Source organism: Coloeus monedula, assembly GCF_965178545.1.
Source record: "Coloeus monedula genome assembly, chromosome: 12".
In the NCBI taxonomy this organism is placed as follows: Eukaryota; Metazoa; Chordata; class Aves; order Passeriformes; family Corvidae; genus Coloeus; species Coloeus monedula.
Genome location: NC_138792.1, coordinates 7,562,244 through 7,580,319, shown reverse-complemented (window position 1 = coordinate 7,580,319; position 18,076 = coordinate 7,562,244). Strand labels below are relative to the sequence as shown.

Genomic DNA, 18,076 nt, shown 5'->3' with positions numbered 1-18,076 from the left:
TGGCTTGGCCCAGGCACCATTTCCTGCCTTCCTCCTTCACTGGGAGATACCAGTGAGCCCCATCCAAACCTGGTGATGAGGCACAGCCAGTACTTGCCACACCCTGAGCCACATTTAGATATGCAAACAAGTTAGAGATGCCTGAAAGGTGTGTGCTGCATGGCTTGCCTCAGGCTTCCTTTGCAGACCAGCACCCTAATCCCCTTTCCTGGTCTGTCTCTAATGGATGCAACGGCACAAGCACTCCCACCTCTGCCTCTTCCCAGCAGAGGAGCTGCTGAGGATGCCTGAGGTCCGTGGTACACCCCGGTCAGTCTTAATTCGCCTCCAGCTCTCAGCTGGACCACTCCCTTTCTCCTGCCCACCCTCCTGCAGCCACCCCTGCCCAGCAGTGCCCAGCCTTGCTCCTTGGCCTCGGCTCCACTTGTTGATAACGTTGGGAACTTCTTTGCATTTAAATAAGGGACTTATTCGGGATTTGACACCCCACTGGGATCCTGCTTCATCACCACAGCCCTGCTCTGAACTGCTTCTTGAAGCTCTGCATAACTGAGCTTTTAATGAGGCTGTGGCACATCTCTGCTGAGGCTCAGCCCCGCTGCACAGCAGTCCTGTCCGGGAAGCCTTCCTCCCTTCCTCCTCCCGCACTGCTCGGAGCTGAGCGCCTTAGACAGGAATTAGCTGGGCTGCCTCGCGTGATAAAGATGAAGCAGGAGCCTCAGACAAAAGAGCTGCTGCTGGAGCTTGTGCCTGCCAGGAGCTCCGTGGGCACTTTGAAACCCAGTGAGTCTCAGCACTGGCTGTGGGTTATCGAGGCTTCTGTGCTGCTGTCACTGCAGAGGAAGTTGCAAAAAAGCATCTTGGCTGTTACAGCTCTGAGGCCCATTACCAGAGTTTTTAAAGCATCAAAGCAAGTAATTCTACTTTCTACCCTTCCCATCTCACTCTGTTTATTGTACTTCTCAGAGGGACTGAACGCGGAGTATGTGAAAGGAGAAAACATGGAAGCCGTCGTAAGCGAGGAACCCCAGGGTGAGAGCCTTGTATCCCTTACCCCTGCCTGCATCCCTCCACAAAAACAGCTTTACCCAGGGACTTCCTTAAAGTCCCCGGTGCTGCACGGAGCTTCTGTGTCCCTTTGATGAAGGCACCGCTTAGGAGATGCCGCAGCTTTTGTGAAACATCCACCACAGTGCTTTTACCCCTTTACTGCACACAAAGGAAAGCCCGGTAAGAGCCCAAGGAGCTCATGCTGCAAACGATGGCAGTTAACATTTAGCTTTCATGTATCCAGCCATCGAGAGTCTTGCACAAGAGAAGCATGATCTTTCTTTTCAGTGACAGACAATCAAGGCTGCTGCAAAGGCTTTTCTAGTGTCACATACAATCAGCCAGTGCTGGGCGCCCCTTGCTTGTGCCCTGGTTCCATCGTGTGCTATTGTACTCATGTTTTTTTTCTTTCTCCCCAGTTAAACATTCAGTCCTGGAAACACAGTCAGCAGAACCACCAAAACAAGACAGTTCGAAGATATAAAGCGTGACCCAGGGCTAGAAAATTATCAGTCAGCAGCAACAGAGATCTTACATGCTTGTAATTTAGCTTTTAATTTAATTTGACTCGAAAGCTATTTAATGTGTATTTAGGCTTGAACTGGCTTTTCATTGCTCTAGGCTTTAGGGTTAGACTGGTAGCATGTGTTTATTTTTTGTGAAAAGGTTTATGTTTACATTTAAGTATTATAGGATTGGTGTGCAGTTGTATGGAAATCCACAGAAGGTGCTTCAGCAGTGGTCAGTTTTCAAGAGCTTACAGGTATGAGGACAGTGAAGTGCCTGTAAATAGCAATCCAAAGCCAAACCTTGCAAAGCCCTCTGCAAAGCGCCTCCAGCCACCTTCTGCCATCGGGCACTGTCACTTCCAGTGGCAAGGACAGAGCTGCACGTTTCCTGAGGGTGGATTGCAGTCCTTAGTGTAGCTACACCTGAAAATGAAGTGCCTATGGTGCGCTCTTGTGTGGGGCCTTGGGCTGAGCCAGGTGACTCCCTGCTCCCAAGCCACAAGTTGAGGATGCTTCACTACCACCACCCAGCGCTGGGCTTCTAACCAAAGGACCTGACTTTCAAACCAAGTCACAAATACAGCTGATAGCAGCGTGTGCAGTGTTCACTTTTAGGAAATACCATTTGAATGCTCCACTGTGCTGGAGATCAGAATGGAGCTGAAGTGATACAGTTTGCCTTAAGCTGCTCCAGGGGAAGTTGAGGTTAGACATCAGGAAAAAATTCTTCACTCAAAGAGTGATTGGGCACTGGAATCATCTGCCCAGGGAGGTGGTGAAGTCACTGTTCCTGGACGTGTTCAAAAAACGACTGGATGTGGCACTCAGTGCCATGGTTTAGTTGATGAGGAGGTGTTAGGTCATGGGTTGGACTTGATGATCTCAAAGGTCTTTTCCAACCTAGTTCTTTCTGTGATTCTGTCTCTGTGACTTGAGATACCTATGTTGTCACCACAATTAAAGCTGTGTGTGTTTGGATGCTTTCAAGGATGGGTTCAGATCTGTCACACTAGAACAAGTGACACATTTAACCCAAAAGAAAATAAACAAAGCAGGTATCTGTTAAGACCTGTAATGCTCACTACCACAACAGAAGTCAAGCTTAACAAGATGCAGTCCCCTCCTCCTTCTTTTATCAGCAACTATCGGGAGCGCTCCCAGGCACCCAGAGGCAGAAAAAGCATTTAAGCTTCACTCCTTGTGTCACCACCAACCTTTAAAAAAGGCAGTATCTCCTGAGAGGATGAATCCTCCGTCACTGTCCTGCATGGGGTTCCTGCAGCTGCCTGGGAAGCACTGGGCTGTGAGTGGTGCTCAGCAGGACACTGGGCTGCACCAGGACAGTGCACACGCAGCCCCTGCCACGCTGCCAAACCGCTGCCCAGACCCAACCTTCACTTTTTTGCAAGAATTTCTGTTTAGATTCCTAATTCCTCCCCAGCCTTTTTGACTGCTCCTAAAATGTGGATAACTGCCACTTTCCAATACATTTGTCCAAATCAATGATTGCTTAAAAAGCATGCTCTCAAGTGAAGGAAATTTCACTTTATGTGGTGTAAGAGGTACTCACTATTTATAAATAAACCTGAAATGTGAGCATTTTGTATGGGTTTGCAAATTCCATATTTTATGAACGCGTATTAAGAAAACCAAGCCTTTCAGTATGATGTACAAATTCACAGCTTTCAGGCAGACATGACTTCCAGAAGGCCTTGCCAGGAGGTGAATGAGCCCAGTAACAGCTCCATTTGGAAGGAAATTGCCTAGTAACTTGGTTAAGTATTTTGCAATAGCTGCACAATTCTTTATGCTCTTTTTAACACTTGCATTTTTAAAGCCTTATACTAGCTCTGGCAGAACAGCTACAGTGGTTTATAAGGTGCCTCACAACTATTCAGAACACTTAGGCTGCAACAATACTACTCTGAACTACTGCTGCTTTGTTTTATGAATGTGTTTGGAATAGGAAAGGTTAATTATTGGCGCAATAATGGAAGCATAGGAAGGAGATGGGATGCACTTTGTTTACTCCCAGGGAAGGGTTTTCACGAAGGAAGTGTGGTCTGCAGAATTTGCATGAGGAGCTCAGGTGCTGGCTAAGCCACGCAGCTGAGGTTGTGTATCTCCAGTCCCATGCACCAGCACTTGTTCTTTGTTCTTACCCAAACATTTGAAAGCTGTAGCATGAAATATTTTCTCTAAGTTACTGTAGATGAAGTGTTACAGCATGGCACTGATGATCACCAGAAGCCGTTTTCCCAGCTTAGATCCAGTGCCCGAAATTCCACCTTTCCCTTTGCCAGTGACTGTGTTCCTGCAGATGCAGATCATGGGTTTTACCCTGCCCTGTTTGACCAGAGGAGAGTGCAATAGTCGGTGTGGTTTAAGGGTACAGCACCCACCCCTCCTTTGGGGAACTCTTACACTAGGGCATAGAGGAAGCACAAGTCTAGTTCAAAATACTGCAGGTCACAAATGTAAAAAACAAGGCAGGAAATGTTTCACTGGAAAATCCACTGCAGGTTTTGGGACTCAGAAGCTGCAGCTTTTATTGAAGGCTCTTCTCTGACTTTGGTGCCTACTTAGAGCTTAGTGTAATGTGTAGGTATGTGGAAATCCACAAATACAAGTGAAAGAGAACACTTCCAAAGTGACAGAATTCAAGATTTCTTTCTCTAGGATTTCAGATAGGAAAACACTTGCAAATCCTGCAGTAGAGAAATTAGGCTTGGCCTTCTCTTCAAAACTCAAGTCAGAATCTTAGTGGCAAATGTCAGCAAAGGCTCAAATGATTTTTTTATTGCTGTTTGTCCCCTTCCATCTGAACTGCCAGACCAGTCTCTGAGAAACAGGGAGTTTACACATCATCTATATTTCAGGCATTATAGCAACTGAGAGGTTTCCTGTGTATTTTTTAGTAGTGATCTGAGTTCTGCAACAGCTGACCCAGCACTGACCTCTACTTTCATTTAATTACTATATATTCACTTTACATCTGGATATGGATTTTTAAAAAATCCTGCATTTAAGCTCTGTATACATGGCATGAACTTTCTTGTCCTTTATAAAAAAAGGCAATAAACCACTAGAAAATTGTTTTTTTTTTCATGAGTCTAAAACCTATATATACAGATGTCCTGAGAGTTTCTGTACTGTGTGCGCTGCGAGCTCTTTTTCTTATGACACCTCACTTCTAAAGCTAATTTAAAGGGCAATAAAACGATCCAGCAAAGGTTTGTCAAAGGTTTGACAGAGAAAAGGGAGAATTGAAAGAATTCAGCTGGCTCTTTTCCTGTTTATTCTTTCAATTACTTGCATTTTCCTTTGGCAGTATGTTTCAGATTCCTCAGCTGAGAATACTCTGACGTGAATTTCAGATCTTTTTGGCACTACAAACTCAGTCATTTTCATGCAACCCCACTGACGAACCCTTACAAGTGCTCCATTGTCATCCTTAACTACTCATTTGTTGTGATAAAAGTGGAATTAGTCCATAATACCATTTCAGACTCTGAGAAAGAAGGATGAGTCGGCAGGCTGAGGTTTTAAAAATTGCTTCTCTAACAGATGAGGTTCAGGAACAAACAAAGTTCAGAAACAAAGGGGTTGTGAAATTAGAGAACCCTTTCTTTTGAGTGAAGTTCTAACTTAGAAGCAAGACAGATTCCTTGCTGCTGAACAAGTGACCTGTACCAAATGAAGGTTGAATGTTATAGTGCAAGAAAATACATTTTGTTAATGTGCATGTAAGGGTCATGGGGGTAAAAACCAGAATTTAACTGCCTTTGGAAAACACCAAATAAACCAAGTTGACTAGAAAGACTTTTTTTTTTGTGTTTTTTTCGGTATGTTGGAAGTAAGCTGCAAGCGTTTGGCTGTATTGTTACGGTACATCACCTCTTCTGTAACTACACCGAAGACTTGATTTAAAAAAACAATCCAAACTGGACTTTGTGTGAAGATGAATACCATTATGAAAACTTTAATGGTAAAAATGAAGTATTTGTATACACACACACACTCCTCAGGTCACCCAGCAGCTAAACTCGAGGCAGCACCCTCGGGTTCCTGCAGTTTTCTTTACGTTTTCACACCCAGTAGATAAATCTCCCATGCAGTGCAAACTAAGCTTTGTATAATGATGCAATGCTCAGTCTCACAGTCAAGAAAGGTGGTTTATATTTCAAACTACTTCTGACTCATGTTTCTTGTAGAAATAAACTCTTTCTTCCCAACAGCAACAAGCTCTGCAGTTAAAAGCTATCGATACCGTCTTAGTTCAGCAGATGTGGTCTCAGCAAACGGACATTCTTTTTTACTTTTTACCATAAATGTTTCAGCTGGGGAATAGTCTGAATTGCCCGTTTTACTGTGTCCTCTGTTGTGGGGCTTAGTGCACACCAATGAGAGCTCTTGATTCCTTGTTTTCAGCTTTTAGAGAACCAGCTGTTCTTGGTGTTACTACACACAGCACATGAATTAGTACAGCTTCCCTTGGAAAATGAAAGCAGTGAAACACTTTTTGTTTAAAGCTTTAACTCCTTGAGAAGGCTGCCTCTGCAGGGAACAGAACCAGGCAGATAGGAGTGTTTACCAGCTTTAAAAGCCTTCTTCCATTTTAATGAAAAAACAAAAAAATTACTTTTATCTACAAAGGGGAAAGAAGTGTAAATTCAGCTCTGAAACAGGACTAAAATGGCAAAGTCTCTGATGCTGATGATTCACTTAACTTACTTAAAACCAAAAAATGTGTCAGCTGGTTACCAAGGCTTCATCCCCTTCTGGGACACTGGATTCAGGTTGCGGCCCTCTCACACGTCACTGACAATAGGAAAATCCTACAAGCCAAATGTTAACTGCTTGCTGTCTTTGCACATTCCCTTTATACTGAGCAGAGTCAAAACCAAAAACCAAACCAGAAGATGCAGCTTTTGAACCAGAAGTTAAGGTGCATCAGACAGGGAACAGGGTTCTGCTCTTCCCTTAACTAGTTCAATACTGCCTTATTGAAAAATAAAAAATGATGACAGAATTAGTTGTTAAATCAATAGGAAAAAATCTGATTATCAGGAAGCAGACGGAGTACAACAATCATCTCTTCAGTGTAAAGCTGTGCTCTAACTAGCACATGAGCTATAGAATGTCTGAATATTTCCATGCTAAGTATGTACAAACCCATCCATTGTGCTGACACATGGAACAGCAGGACCCTCCCCCAGAGCTCTCCTGGCACATCAGAGACTCGCTGAGCTCTGTTGAAACTGGTGGATATGCAGCCAGTCAGCTGAAATAACTGGTGTTCTTCTATGCAAAACCAAATTCTCAGAGTTTAGCTCTAGAGATCCAAGCTTTAAAAATCTCAGAATGCCCGAGCTAATCCAGTCATCGCTTTTGCAATAATTATAGAGAAAATGTTGTGATTATTAGCACAAATATAGAGAAAAACTTCAAAAGATTTTCTTTAGCACTGCATTTTGGAGATAATGTGCTTCACTTTAATATACAGTTGAAACGTCAAGGAAATCTGAAGTACGGAAGAGTTTAATTCAATACCAGCTCAACATATTTTGGCAATGTAAAATTCACTGCTGGAACACTGTTCTGCAGAACCATTTTTACAGGGAGACATCTTTCATCTATTTATAAAAAGCCTGAGGTTGATTAACAGATGCAACATTGCAAGCCTTCCTAAACTGTGCTTGTGTAGGTGAATATTTATTATAAAAAGCATTCACTACAGTAAAAAGGACACGCTGAAATACCCTGCACTGCACAGTCAACGTGTAAGACTGGATACAGCACTTCAGCCTCTTCAGCTGAAGTCAGGAAGGTGCTCAGCAGCTCACTGGACTCATTAACTACATGCTGGGTAGAGTTAATGCAGAGAACGAGACACAGAAAAGCACCATCGTGTATTGGGAACAAATGTGCAGCAACAAATGAATACTCACAGTCAGTAAAACCCACAATCACCATATAGAATCAATAGGCTCTTAAGAATGGGGTTTAACTCCCACCAGCAGAACCCAGAGCAATACAAGCACGAGTCAAAAAGCAGAGCTGCAATATTTAAGTTTCCTAAGGAGAAGAACCAGATTTTCATGAAACACAGCAAGGAAAACAATCCAGGGAAAATTTGCGGCATGCACCATTTCTAGGCCTTCCAAGAATGACAGTGAATAATTTTCTAAAAGGAGGAATGTTATAGTAATCAAATCTTTCCAATATGAGTGTTTTTGGGGGGAGATGCGAGAAAGTTGGGAATGTGTATTTAACATGACAGCACAGTTAAATTATTCATTTACAGAAAAAATGCTAGTAGGAATCTAAAAAACAAAAAGCCAAGAGGCTTTATTTCAAGAAAACCAATTAATACCATATTATTCAAAAACTTTGTCAAACAATGTCATTGCAAGTTAAGGTCCTCAAAAGGGTTTGGACAGGCAGGATCTGTTTTCTGAAGGTGCAGCTTAAACCCACGGGAGGATGCATAGGTTTAACATCACATACACATGGGCATAAACGCACACAGCTTTGCATTTTGTGTGTACACTTAGAAACAAAACACACTTCACAATGTGGAGCTATACAGACTATACAATTTACACAGCTGGGTGTCATTCCAACCCCAAATATTACCATTTGCTAGAAAACAAACTTTTACTTTGTACAAGACCTTGACATGAGCAAGTTTGCCCCTCGCTCAGGAGGCTGAAACTGAACAATAAGCTAAACAGTCAAAAGACTTTATTTCAACTTGTACAAAAGGCATTAAAAAACCTAAAATACATGCTTTACCAAATATATTACATCATACAAGTCAGTGTGGTGTACTTGATAAATCCAGCTCAACTTCATCCACTTTTAATGGCATATTTAGTTTGAAATGTAAAACTGACTACACTGGAAAACATTTATTTTAAAATCAATTTCCAAGTGCATTACCTAAAAAAAATAAATTGCTCTAGCAAAAAAAAAATATATATATATTACTGAGTGAAATAAGGAGCTCCCATTCAGAAAAACATTTTGTGTTCTGTGTAAGCATCATGTGGCATTTCATCTGATTCTTTCAACCAGGCATCGTACTCTAGACAATGTGAGAGGCATTTTTCTGTCTGCTTGGCAGATGGATTCCTTTTTAGGATGGTTAAATTGTTAGTTGCTCAAAACAAAGTTTAATTTCACAATTGGTGATTTAGCTAGAGTGTCAAAACACATGTGGGAACTGCCAACAAGAAAATACATCACATCTATTGAAGCTCTTTTTGGCCTCATCGTGATAATATCAGACACAGAGTAAGGCATGTAGATCATAGCAATTACAAGTCACTCACAATCCTTTTGTGATGGGAAAAGCATTTCACCCTCCTCTGTGTTACCTGACACTGATTTTTTCACATGGCTTTTGTTCCACATCACACAGAGGTGTGCACTGGCGTAGCAGAATGGGAAGGAGATGAACCTCTGTCAGAGGAGGAGGAAATGGAACGCGTGGCAGCTTCCCGCTGCAAATCCTCAACCTTCTTCTGAAGCTCTGTCCGGATGGCCAGGAGCTCTTTAAGATTTTGGTGGATTGGAACCTGCCAGGTAAAGAAAGAAAAGGCTTACTTTGACTCTCATAGTGAATTATCTTTTCCTACAATGCTTCTGCTGTTGCCTTCAGTAACAAGGGATTCGACACTTGTGAATTTCAGTACATCAATATTTACAGAAAGTGTTTCTTTAGTCATTTGAAATGAAACATTGCAGGAAACTGTCCCTTTCCAATACCACAGTTGGCAGGGAACCTATTCAAAAGTGTTTGCAAATGGTTTTCATGGGATTCCAAACATACTCCGATAAATGTACCTGTATCCCACTGTCAGCTGGATGTAAAATGCCTTTCCTGGGAATGATTTCTCTGGCCTCTTGGGACAGGACTTTCTTTATAAACAGAGTAGAATTGACAAAGCTGGCTCCATATGGAGCATCTTGTTACTCTTGTAACCAGGCGTCTTTCCAGGAGTCTGACCCCTTCCAGTGAGAAAAGCGCAGCAGCCAAGTGAATGGTGCTTGGACCTCCCAGAGTCACACTCCAATAAACCTTTCACAGAAGTGCATTGTACAGGTTTCTGCTTCTGACAGTACCCAACGAACACCAGAGATGCACCACTCTGCATCAGAGTTCTCAGTCCTTTCATATTCATCTCAAACATTCAACTATATCATGGCCAAAGGAAGATTCAAGCCACACTGGGTTTTGCAGCTGGATTTGTTATCTCAGACAAGCAGAGAGAACCCTCCCCCTCTTCCAAATTCCACAAGGCCAAAACAGTTTTACTGTAAGTTGCTTTTAATTTATTTTATCCTGTACAAAATCTAATTGTTTATAGCTTTTGGAAAGAGCAAGATGGGAAAAGAATTTAATTGCACTGACGCAACAATCATGGGGAAATGCAGCACTGGGAGACCTACGGATTGCTAGATGAGTGATTTACACCCTGGGCTTCTGGAATGCCAGGCTCCAGGGAATTGCACTCACCCACTATCACTTTCTACTGCTTAGCAGTGATTGTTAAGGCTGGGATGCACACCTGAGTTTGCCATTTGCACATGGTGCTGTGTGAAGGAAACAGCAAAAACCAGAAAGGGTTTTACTTGCTATCAATGCACAACTGAGTCACAACTTAAATTTTTGTCAATTCTGGCTTTTTAAAGAACATGCATCCAAAATCCATGCACTTGATATTTTCAAAACCTAACACAGAAAAATACCATTGAATTTTTAACTTTTGTTCTAACTTAAAAGAGGAAAATAGTACCAGCAGTCTTTTTAGGTCTACAATTTTTTACCCATATATTTTTTCTTGTTTGATGATCAGCCCATGAACAGAAACTCCAGTGTATTCAGAAAGTAGTGCTCCTGGTACCCTGGGAGTCATCAATTCATCCAGCATGTCATCTACAGCAATTTTAAAAGCATCCTTTTAGAGTCTTCAGCAGAACAGTCTCTGCACACCACCAGCTCCCAACCACCCTGGAGCCCTGCCCTCACTGTGCAATGAATTCCCTCTCTTGCAGTTTTACCCTGCATCCACTATACAAACTCTTCAGCAAAAGTGAGGAAGTGAGGCCACAAATCTACAGATCTCCTTCACTAATCAAACACAAAGCACACCCTCCAGAAAGCCAATCTCATTTTTCTGAGGTACACTACAGAAAGTGTATACACCTAGAAACAAGGCAAAACTGAGCCTGCTGATGAATATTGTCCAAGATGCTGTAATACACACTGTGGAAAATTTGAATTTCAGTAAATATTGAGATTTTCTGGAACTGGCACCCCCTGTATTTATTTTTTTCCCCTCAATAAAAGATCCCTTTCTCACAGACTCCTACTTTAGATTTCTTTAGGAAGACATTTTCCTGAAACATTTAGGTCCCTAACAGAGTGGTTTACCATTGGAATCATCAGTCACACAAGCCCTGTGACATGGGAGGTCTGTACACCTGATTTCTGCACAGCTGAACCACGACTCAGCAAACCAGACCCATTTCTCTCAGCCAGATTTCACACGGGCATCAGCTGCTGGGTTCCACTGCACAGAGCTCAGACACTCTCAAAAAGCAGCTCCATACAGTCGGCTTTTGGGGAGCCCACCACAAATCCCTCCAGGATACACCACACAAAAGCCACTGCAGGACTTGGCATGCTCTGTAAAGTGCTTTATGGAGGAAAAGTGTGGCTGCACCTCTCAGTCCCTCTGCATGCCCAGAGCCCAATTCACCAGGCACATGCTCCAACTTTGACGCAAGTGCTGTTCTCCCCACAGATCCATCCTGAAGAGCAGAGCTGCCTTTAAATAAATTAACTAAATAACAACAATGACGTTTAAAAAGCCTGTGTACATTCAAGTCACACACAAAACTCTTCAACATTAAGATTGCAAAATTATGCTCTCAAAGAATTAGGTGTCAGAATGAAGATTACTTCTCCAAACTCAATTCAGCCTTCCTGTACACCTGTATAAAATCATTGGTCAAATAAATATTAAAATACCAGCTTCCCCCTTGTATTCCTCATTTACTCAGAGCACAGGCTGATGCTACTTAATTAATGAGAAGTTATTCAATATTTAGTTTTCTTTGCAGTGTCTGACCCCATCTTTTATTTATTCTTCTGAATTTAAAATGCTAAAGTTTCCTTTTTTGTACTTTCATCTCATGTCAAGAAACAAATTTATTTCTGCGGCACCCTCATGAGATATGGGAGTATTAACACTCTACTTTTACAAACAAGGATCTGAAGCCAACACCTCCTAATTTTGCATACCTTGGATCTCAAACTTGTTTAACAGAGACCTTGGGAATTCTGCTGTTGGGGCATGTGGGTATCAAGCAGGACATGCACTAGATAAGGAGGACACACAGAGTGACCATTCTGCTCCCAGTGAGCTTCCTTACAACAGAGGAATCCTGTGGCAAAGGTGGGGAAAAACCTCATTTCTCCCAGGGGACAACTCTTCCTCTGCCTGCAGCCATGTCCCCTCCAGCCTACTTTCCCAGGCTCTCTTCCATGGGTTGAACAAAAAGCAAACACCTGGGGCATTATTCACTCCCAGCTCCTGTTCCCAACTAGTCACAACTCTCTCACAGACTCGGTATAAAATCCATCTCTCAGTCCTTTTATTTATTCTCAGTTCTTGAGAATCCATTGAGATTGCTGCAGCCTCAGACCTCCAAATTGGATGAATTTCTTCCAGGATATGAGCAGGACCATTTCTGAAATATAATCTCTCTTACTAAAACCTTATGTTTGCCCTAGATATGGAACATTTATAGAAAAACAGCCACTTGCCCCAACAGAAGTCCACAAGACCAACATTTTCATATGGGAAAACATTTTTCTTAGTCACACTCTCATGAGAAACTGAGCCTTCTTGGATGAAGTTTTACAAAACAATTCCGTTAGACACACATACCTGGGGACACAGGATACAAACCATTAGAGCCCAGCTAAGCTGTAAGTAAGTCAGAGTAGGATCTTATAGTGGGGAAAAAAAGGGTCACCTTCAAAATATTGGCCATCTTTCAATAAGGGCATGTTAGATTTAAACACTGCAAGACAGTTCCACATAAATATCATCATGCCATTTCATCTGGTAGTGTAAACACAAAGGATCTTCTGATAGGATGCCTTTCCCAGGAAAAATTCTTTTCAACTGCCTTTAACACAGCATCATGTAGATGCACATGATATTAAACAGTAAAATTCCAGAAATAGGATTCACACATTAAACTTCCAATACACACTTTAATTTCATGAAATAACACACCGAATTCAGTCTAGAAAAATCTCAAGCAGCTCAATTTTCAAGCACCTGACAATAGCTGATTTTTTAGTATTAAAAGTTCATGTTAAAATTACATAATCATGGGGCAAGTAAAAGGTGGTATAGGCAGCTGAAGTATCACAGAAGTTCCTACAAAAAGACCTGAAAAGCAGCCTGGCATGAGGAGCCATGTTTTCCTCCAGATGTCTTCAATTCTGTTACTGTAACTGCCCTTTTTTGGAAAAAAAGCAGCAAATTCAAATACGAAAGAATGAAAATACAGAGTGAAGGCGGGGGGGGGGGGGGGTGGGTGGGAATGCCCAAAACAAAGCCTCGACCTCAAGTTATGTGTTTCAGGGTCTTTTTTTTTTAACAAAATCATTAAGAGAAACATGGAATTACGCAGCTTCCTGGAAGCCTCTTTCCATCTTAGATGGAGGAGAAGAGTAAAAAGATGAAGCATCATGAATTAAATTCTGTCATGAGAAACATTAAACTCAGCTTCTACACTTCCTAAACACTTATTCCCAGGCAGACCTGTTGCTGTCAGTGTAGCCTCAAACCACCCTGTACAAATCTTACAGATAACCATCTCCATTTTTGTCACTTCACCCTGTTCTATTTCATCATGAGATTCCTCTCTCAAACAAAGCCTTCTTCAGAAGGAAATGGGGCCAACAACCTTCACAATAACACCTGTAATGGCTTGCTGTGAACGAGGCTCTTCTTCACTTTGCCACTGTTTAGAATAAAAGGAAATGGAAGAGCGACAAAGTCTGTAAGGAACAAGAAGTTTGAAGATCATTTATTAAAAGATCTTGTTACCACCTTAACCCTGCAAGTGTTACTTGCACAGCGCAAGTAGTGTCTCCAAGGCAAGCTTTTATTACTGTCTTGTTAAGAAATCATGTAATTGGTTTGTCTAAGATGAATTTGTTGGGAGGCTGACAGCAACTGTACTGTTTTCTACTCTCTCATTCTGCCTCTCAAATTAGGAGTGGAAGCTCAAAAGATGACTCTGGACCTATCACCCAGCTGCATTCAAGTTATTTTTGCTGCTCTAGTCCACAGATTTTCAGCAGAGTGTGCATCCTTTCCTTTGTCACACCAGTGTCCCCAGAGTGATGCTGCCAGGCAACACTCAGCTTCTACAGCCAGGTCCATCATTTCTGTCCGTAACCCAGCTAAAAGCACAGACCTATTTCTGCTCCACGAGAGGAGCCTACATAGATCAAACCTAACCCAGCAGTGCATCTACAGTTTGGCTGGGCTGGAAAACTGCCTGGGCCATTGCTCTTCAGGATGTGCTATTTATTTAAACTATTACCTCAATGTGCTGAAAAACAGTAAATTTCACTTCTGTGATTTAACAAAATAATCCAGTAAAAATGAAGTAGAAACATAAAAGTTAATGTACTACATGCCTTTTAATGGATTTTGGAGGGTTAACCTCATCAAAAAATTCTGCCATGTACTATTTATAAGAAATAGAAATAGATTTCTCTAGAGACATAAAATTTACTACAAACAGTTAGAAGCTGATCACTCCAAAACAAAATTGGCACTTACATCTAATATAGCTAGCAACAGAACCAAACAGCAACAAGAATTCGGAGTTCGCCAGCAGCACTAAGCAGTGGGGAAAGGGCCTGGATCCTCTGGCCTCACTCCAGGCATTAACCAAAAAGCTGGAAGAATCTACCTGCAATGCTTCAGGAAGACTTTTCAGAGGTTTTCTTTTTCCCTTGTGTGGTTTTTTTTTTCTTTCCTTGCCTTTTTTTTTTTTTTCAATTGTTATTGTAATATTGACTCAGGAAGTCAGACTACATGCTGCTCCCCTACCTCACAACCAATTTTTTCCAGCCTCTTATCCAAACCCTGTGCCTCAAGTCCTTGTATCCATCCTGAGCAACACCCTGAGCACTGAATATAAGCTTTACAGACTTCTTGCAGTTGTTGACAATTCTGGCATCTTTCTGTTTGGCTTTAAACTCTAACCAAATTTTGTATCATCACATTCAAATCCCTAGCTTTATTCCACTCCCTCTATTTCACTTAATTATCTTAAGGAACTAATTTTTTGCTCTGTAAACAAAAAAAATAAAAAGAATGTTCAATTAATCAGGAAGACTTTATTTAGGGAGATTAACAGTTTTTCCTGTTTTTTCCCATTTCAACATTCCTCTAAGTTTCTAGTTCAACTTTTCTGCATCAAGCCATGATTCAACATAGGACCTGATCCCGTCCTCATACAACCTATTTATTCACCTGTAGCTACCTTCAACTTTTGCACTTCTTCCCTGTTACTTGCTTCTTCTCCCTTCCCTTCCTTATCCAGGATATTGCCAGCTGCCCTGTCTCCCCAAAGAGTTTCTCCTCTCTGGTACATGCAGTCTCTTTCCCTGTAAGCCTTGACATGATTCTTACACTACTAATGACACCTGCAATATCTGAAATTCCATTCCCAAACAATAAAAAGCAGTAAAATGCTGCAAAAATTGAGCGAGCCAAGTAACATTCTTCACTCAGGAAGAACTGATTGCAGGTTCCTGCAAATTGACCAGTTAAAATGGGTGGGGGGTTATTTTCCTGATTTAGCTTCCTTTGCTGCCTATTTCATTCAAAAGCAGGTGCTTTTCCTCCACCTTATTGATAGGGTAGCTACTGCCTATACTGAGCAGAAAAATACTTAGAACACTGCTAAAAACATTCTTTATTGCTTAAAATACCATTGATATGAAACCATTTTTTAAACTGAATTATCCACATACATCAAAAGCAGAACCTGGTGTAGTGTAATGCTGAGCACACACGACTTCACAGTTATGATGAATTATTCCTGCTGGGGAAGGATTTGAGGAAAAATACTGTTTTTTTTAAACTATGCCCACAGAGAAACTATAATTATGCTATACCATATACATACTACATCCCATATAAAAACCATCTAGGCATAAGGTAGTTTCATTTCCTCAAAAATTCAAGCATTCCCCTTCACAGAATTATTACAGTTCACTTTCAGTATTGATTTTCAAGTTTTCATTCCCAAGGAATCCTTCAGGATCCTGAAGTGCTTTTGGATAGCAAAATTTGTCAACACAAGGATAGATACAAGAGAAATTATAATAGCTACTCGCTTACAGTACCGCCAAGTCTTAATTGGACGGATATCTACTGTGTGTTACTGTACGAGCTCAAGGACAGTCATTCACATGAAAATTGTTCAACAGTGAATGCATTTTGTCTTGTTCAGTGAGCACACTTTATCTATTTTAGCAACAGGGAAGAAAGGCTGCAGAAGAAAATGGTTATTTTAAATTCATTGCTTGACGTAAGACTGTCAGTTTTCCAAAAACCTATTCTGTGCATTGGAAAGACAACAGTATCTTTCACTTGAGCTTTTTGTTTCTCTCTGTGAAGAACTGGAACTCTGACGCCTTGTTAACAGGATACTTGTAGCAAAAGGCAATCTCAAATGAGGAAGACAGCAGTTTTCAATAATAGTCAATACTTCCACACTTCCTGTAGAGGTGTGCTCCTGAGAAACTAAGCAAAAACCCCTGGCCTTCCAGAAAAGCAAGGACTAGCAAACAGAAATTATGAATCCTACCAGGTGGGAACTGGAACAACTGATAGATTTCCAGACTCAGGAAACTGCACATGCTACAAGCTGATTGTTAAAACCTACAGCCATTGCTTGTTAAAACCTACAGTCCATTTAGATTTAGACATCCGAGACATGACAGAAATTGAGTGCTTGCCCTTCCAAATGTGTTAGAAACTCTCAAAAATGAAGATTATTTGCACAGTACTAGCTTCTCCCATTCTGTGCATGTTCTGATGCTCATTACAGGATAACAATTTATTTGTCTCAGGTAACTACAGTTTCTTTTAGCATCCAGGATAAGCAGTTAGTCTCTATTTTATTCCATACTGATTGAATACTGAGACTTTTATCTGTAGATGAAAGTTATCTGTGATAAATCAGACTCTGGAAATCTTGACACTCAACTAGAGAGAAGCTACCAGGTTGTCTTGGGGTGACTTTAGGATGTGTATCCCATATCACTGCCCTATGCCCAGAAATTAATTTTTGTGCCTTTTTATGCCTTTAAACTGAGCCTGAGAGGGGGAAGGAAAAACTGAGCAAAACTTTCTCAAAGCAGTTTGCAGCTTGTTCAAGATCACACACAGATGGCAGGTTTTTTTTCCAGCTGTGGCAGGGGAGGGAGGAGGCACCCAGCTTGCTGCTTTCCAGTCAGCTTTTGGCCAGTTGTTCAGCTTGTTTTTCTCTGGAGAGAGACTGAGAGCTGAACTTTGTTTTTCCTTCCCTGGAATTTCAGATTTGCTCCCTTTTCTACTGGACTACTTCAATATCAGAGCACATTGGGAGGACTTTCCACCAAGCACAGAGGGCCTGGCCCTGGGCCAAGCCCCAGCTCAGATGAGACCAAAGGGAGAACTCTGACACTTTCCCAGTTTTTTTCTCCACAGCCAGAGATTTTTATTAATTAGCATTATTTTCCTTTTCTCGTGTGTTTGTTAAATAAATAGTTTTTTTCTCTTTCACTTTCCTTTGAGGAAAATTTATTTTTTCCCGAACTTGGTGGGGGAGGGGGTGGTCTGTGACCTGCCTCCTCTCAGAGGATATATTTCTAAATTTGGCCAAACCGGTACACAGGTACTGGCCAAAACCTGCCTCATCTCACAAGAAACCCTTTATTAACTGCAGGGATGGAATCTCCTTTGCTAAGGTAACATTCAGCCGTCCAACCCACAAGGCAGTTCCTTCTCCTGACATCTCCTGCCTCACTCTTTCATTCAAACAGAGGGACTCAGAATCAGCAATGCCAAGCAGTTCCAGAGCCATATGATAGCTCTGTCCTGCCACAAAATGGTAGTAAATCAAATGTGTGGACTTTCAAAAATATCATAACCAATGTCAGCTTGCTCAGAGAGGAACACACTAGGCAGTGAGACTGAAGGTAGAGATAAATACATGAACACTCCACATGCCAGGCAACAAGTTATATGCAGGAAGTTACACATTATCCTGTTACATGCAGGATAAACCCTTTCAGTAATTATGTTTTCCAGTTTATTGTCAGCAATTTTCCCAGTGACACTCAGGATCTTATTTGTTGTTTTCGCTATACGGTATTTTGTGTTTATTGACACTGAAGCTCAGCTAACATCTGATTG

The 18,076-nt window shown here is 41.5% G+C and overlaps 2 protein-coding genes across 5 annotated transcripts in view; one reads left to right on the top strand and one right to left on the bottom strand.

Annotated features, from left to right (window-relative positions):
* CD99L2 (CD99 molecule like 2) overlaps positions 1-5,381 on the top strand; it is a 31,136-nt gene extending 25,755 nt beyond the window's left edge. The window contains exons 10-11 of the mRNA XM_082289284.1: positions 967-1,032; positions 1,470-5,381. Of these exons, the coding sequence (XP_082145410.1) occupies positions 967-1,032; positions 1,470-1,534 (131 nt within the window). The 3' untranslated portion in view covers positions 1,535-5,381. The remainder of the gene's footprint in view (positions 1-966; positions 1,033-1,469) is intronic.
* MTMR1 (myotubularin related protein 1) overlaps positions 1-18,076 on the bottom strand; it is a 54,857-nt gene that overhangs the window by 2,295 nt on the left and 34,486 nt on the right. For 3 of the 4 annotated variants that reach the window (XR_014226752.1, XR_014226753.1, XR_014226754.1), the window contains one exon: positions 8,942-9,142. Coding sequence is in view for 1 of the 4 variants with exons in the window: in XM_082289278.1 (XP_082145404.1) it covers positions 8,978-9,142 (165 nt within the window). In the remaining 3 variants the exon portion in view is untranslated. Of the gene's footprint in view, positions 1-7,595; positions 9,143-18,076 lie in introns of those variants that run through there. The other variant, XM_082289278.1, reaches the window with a different exon arrangement.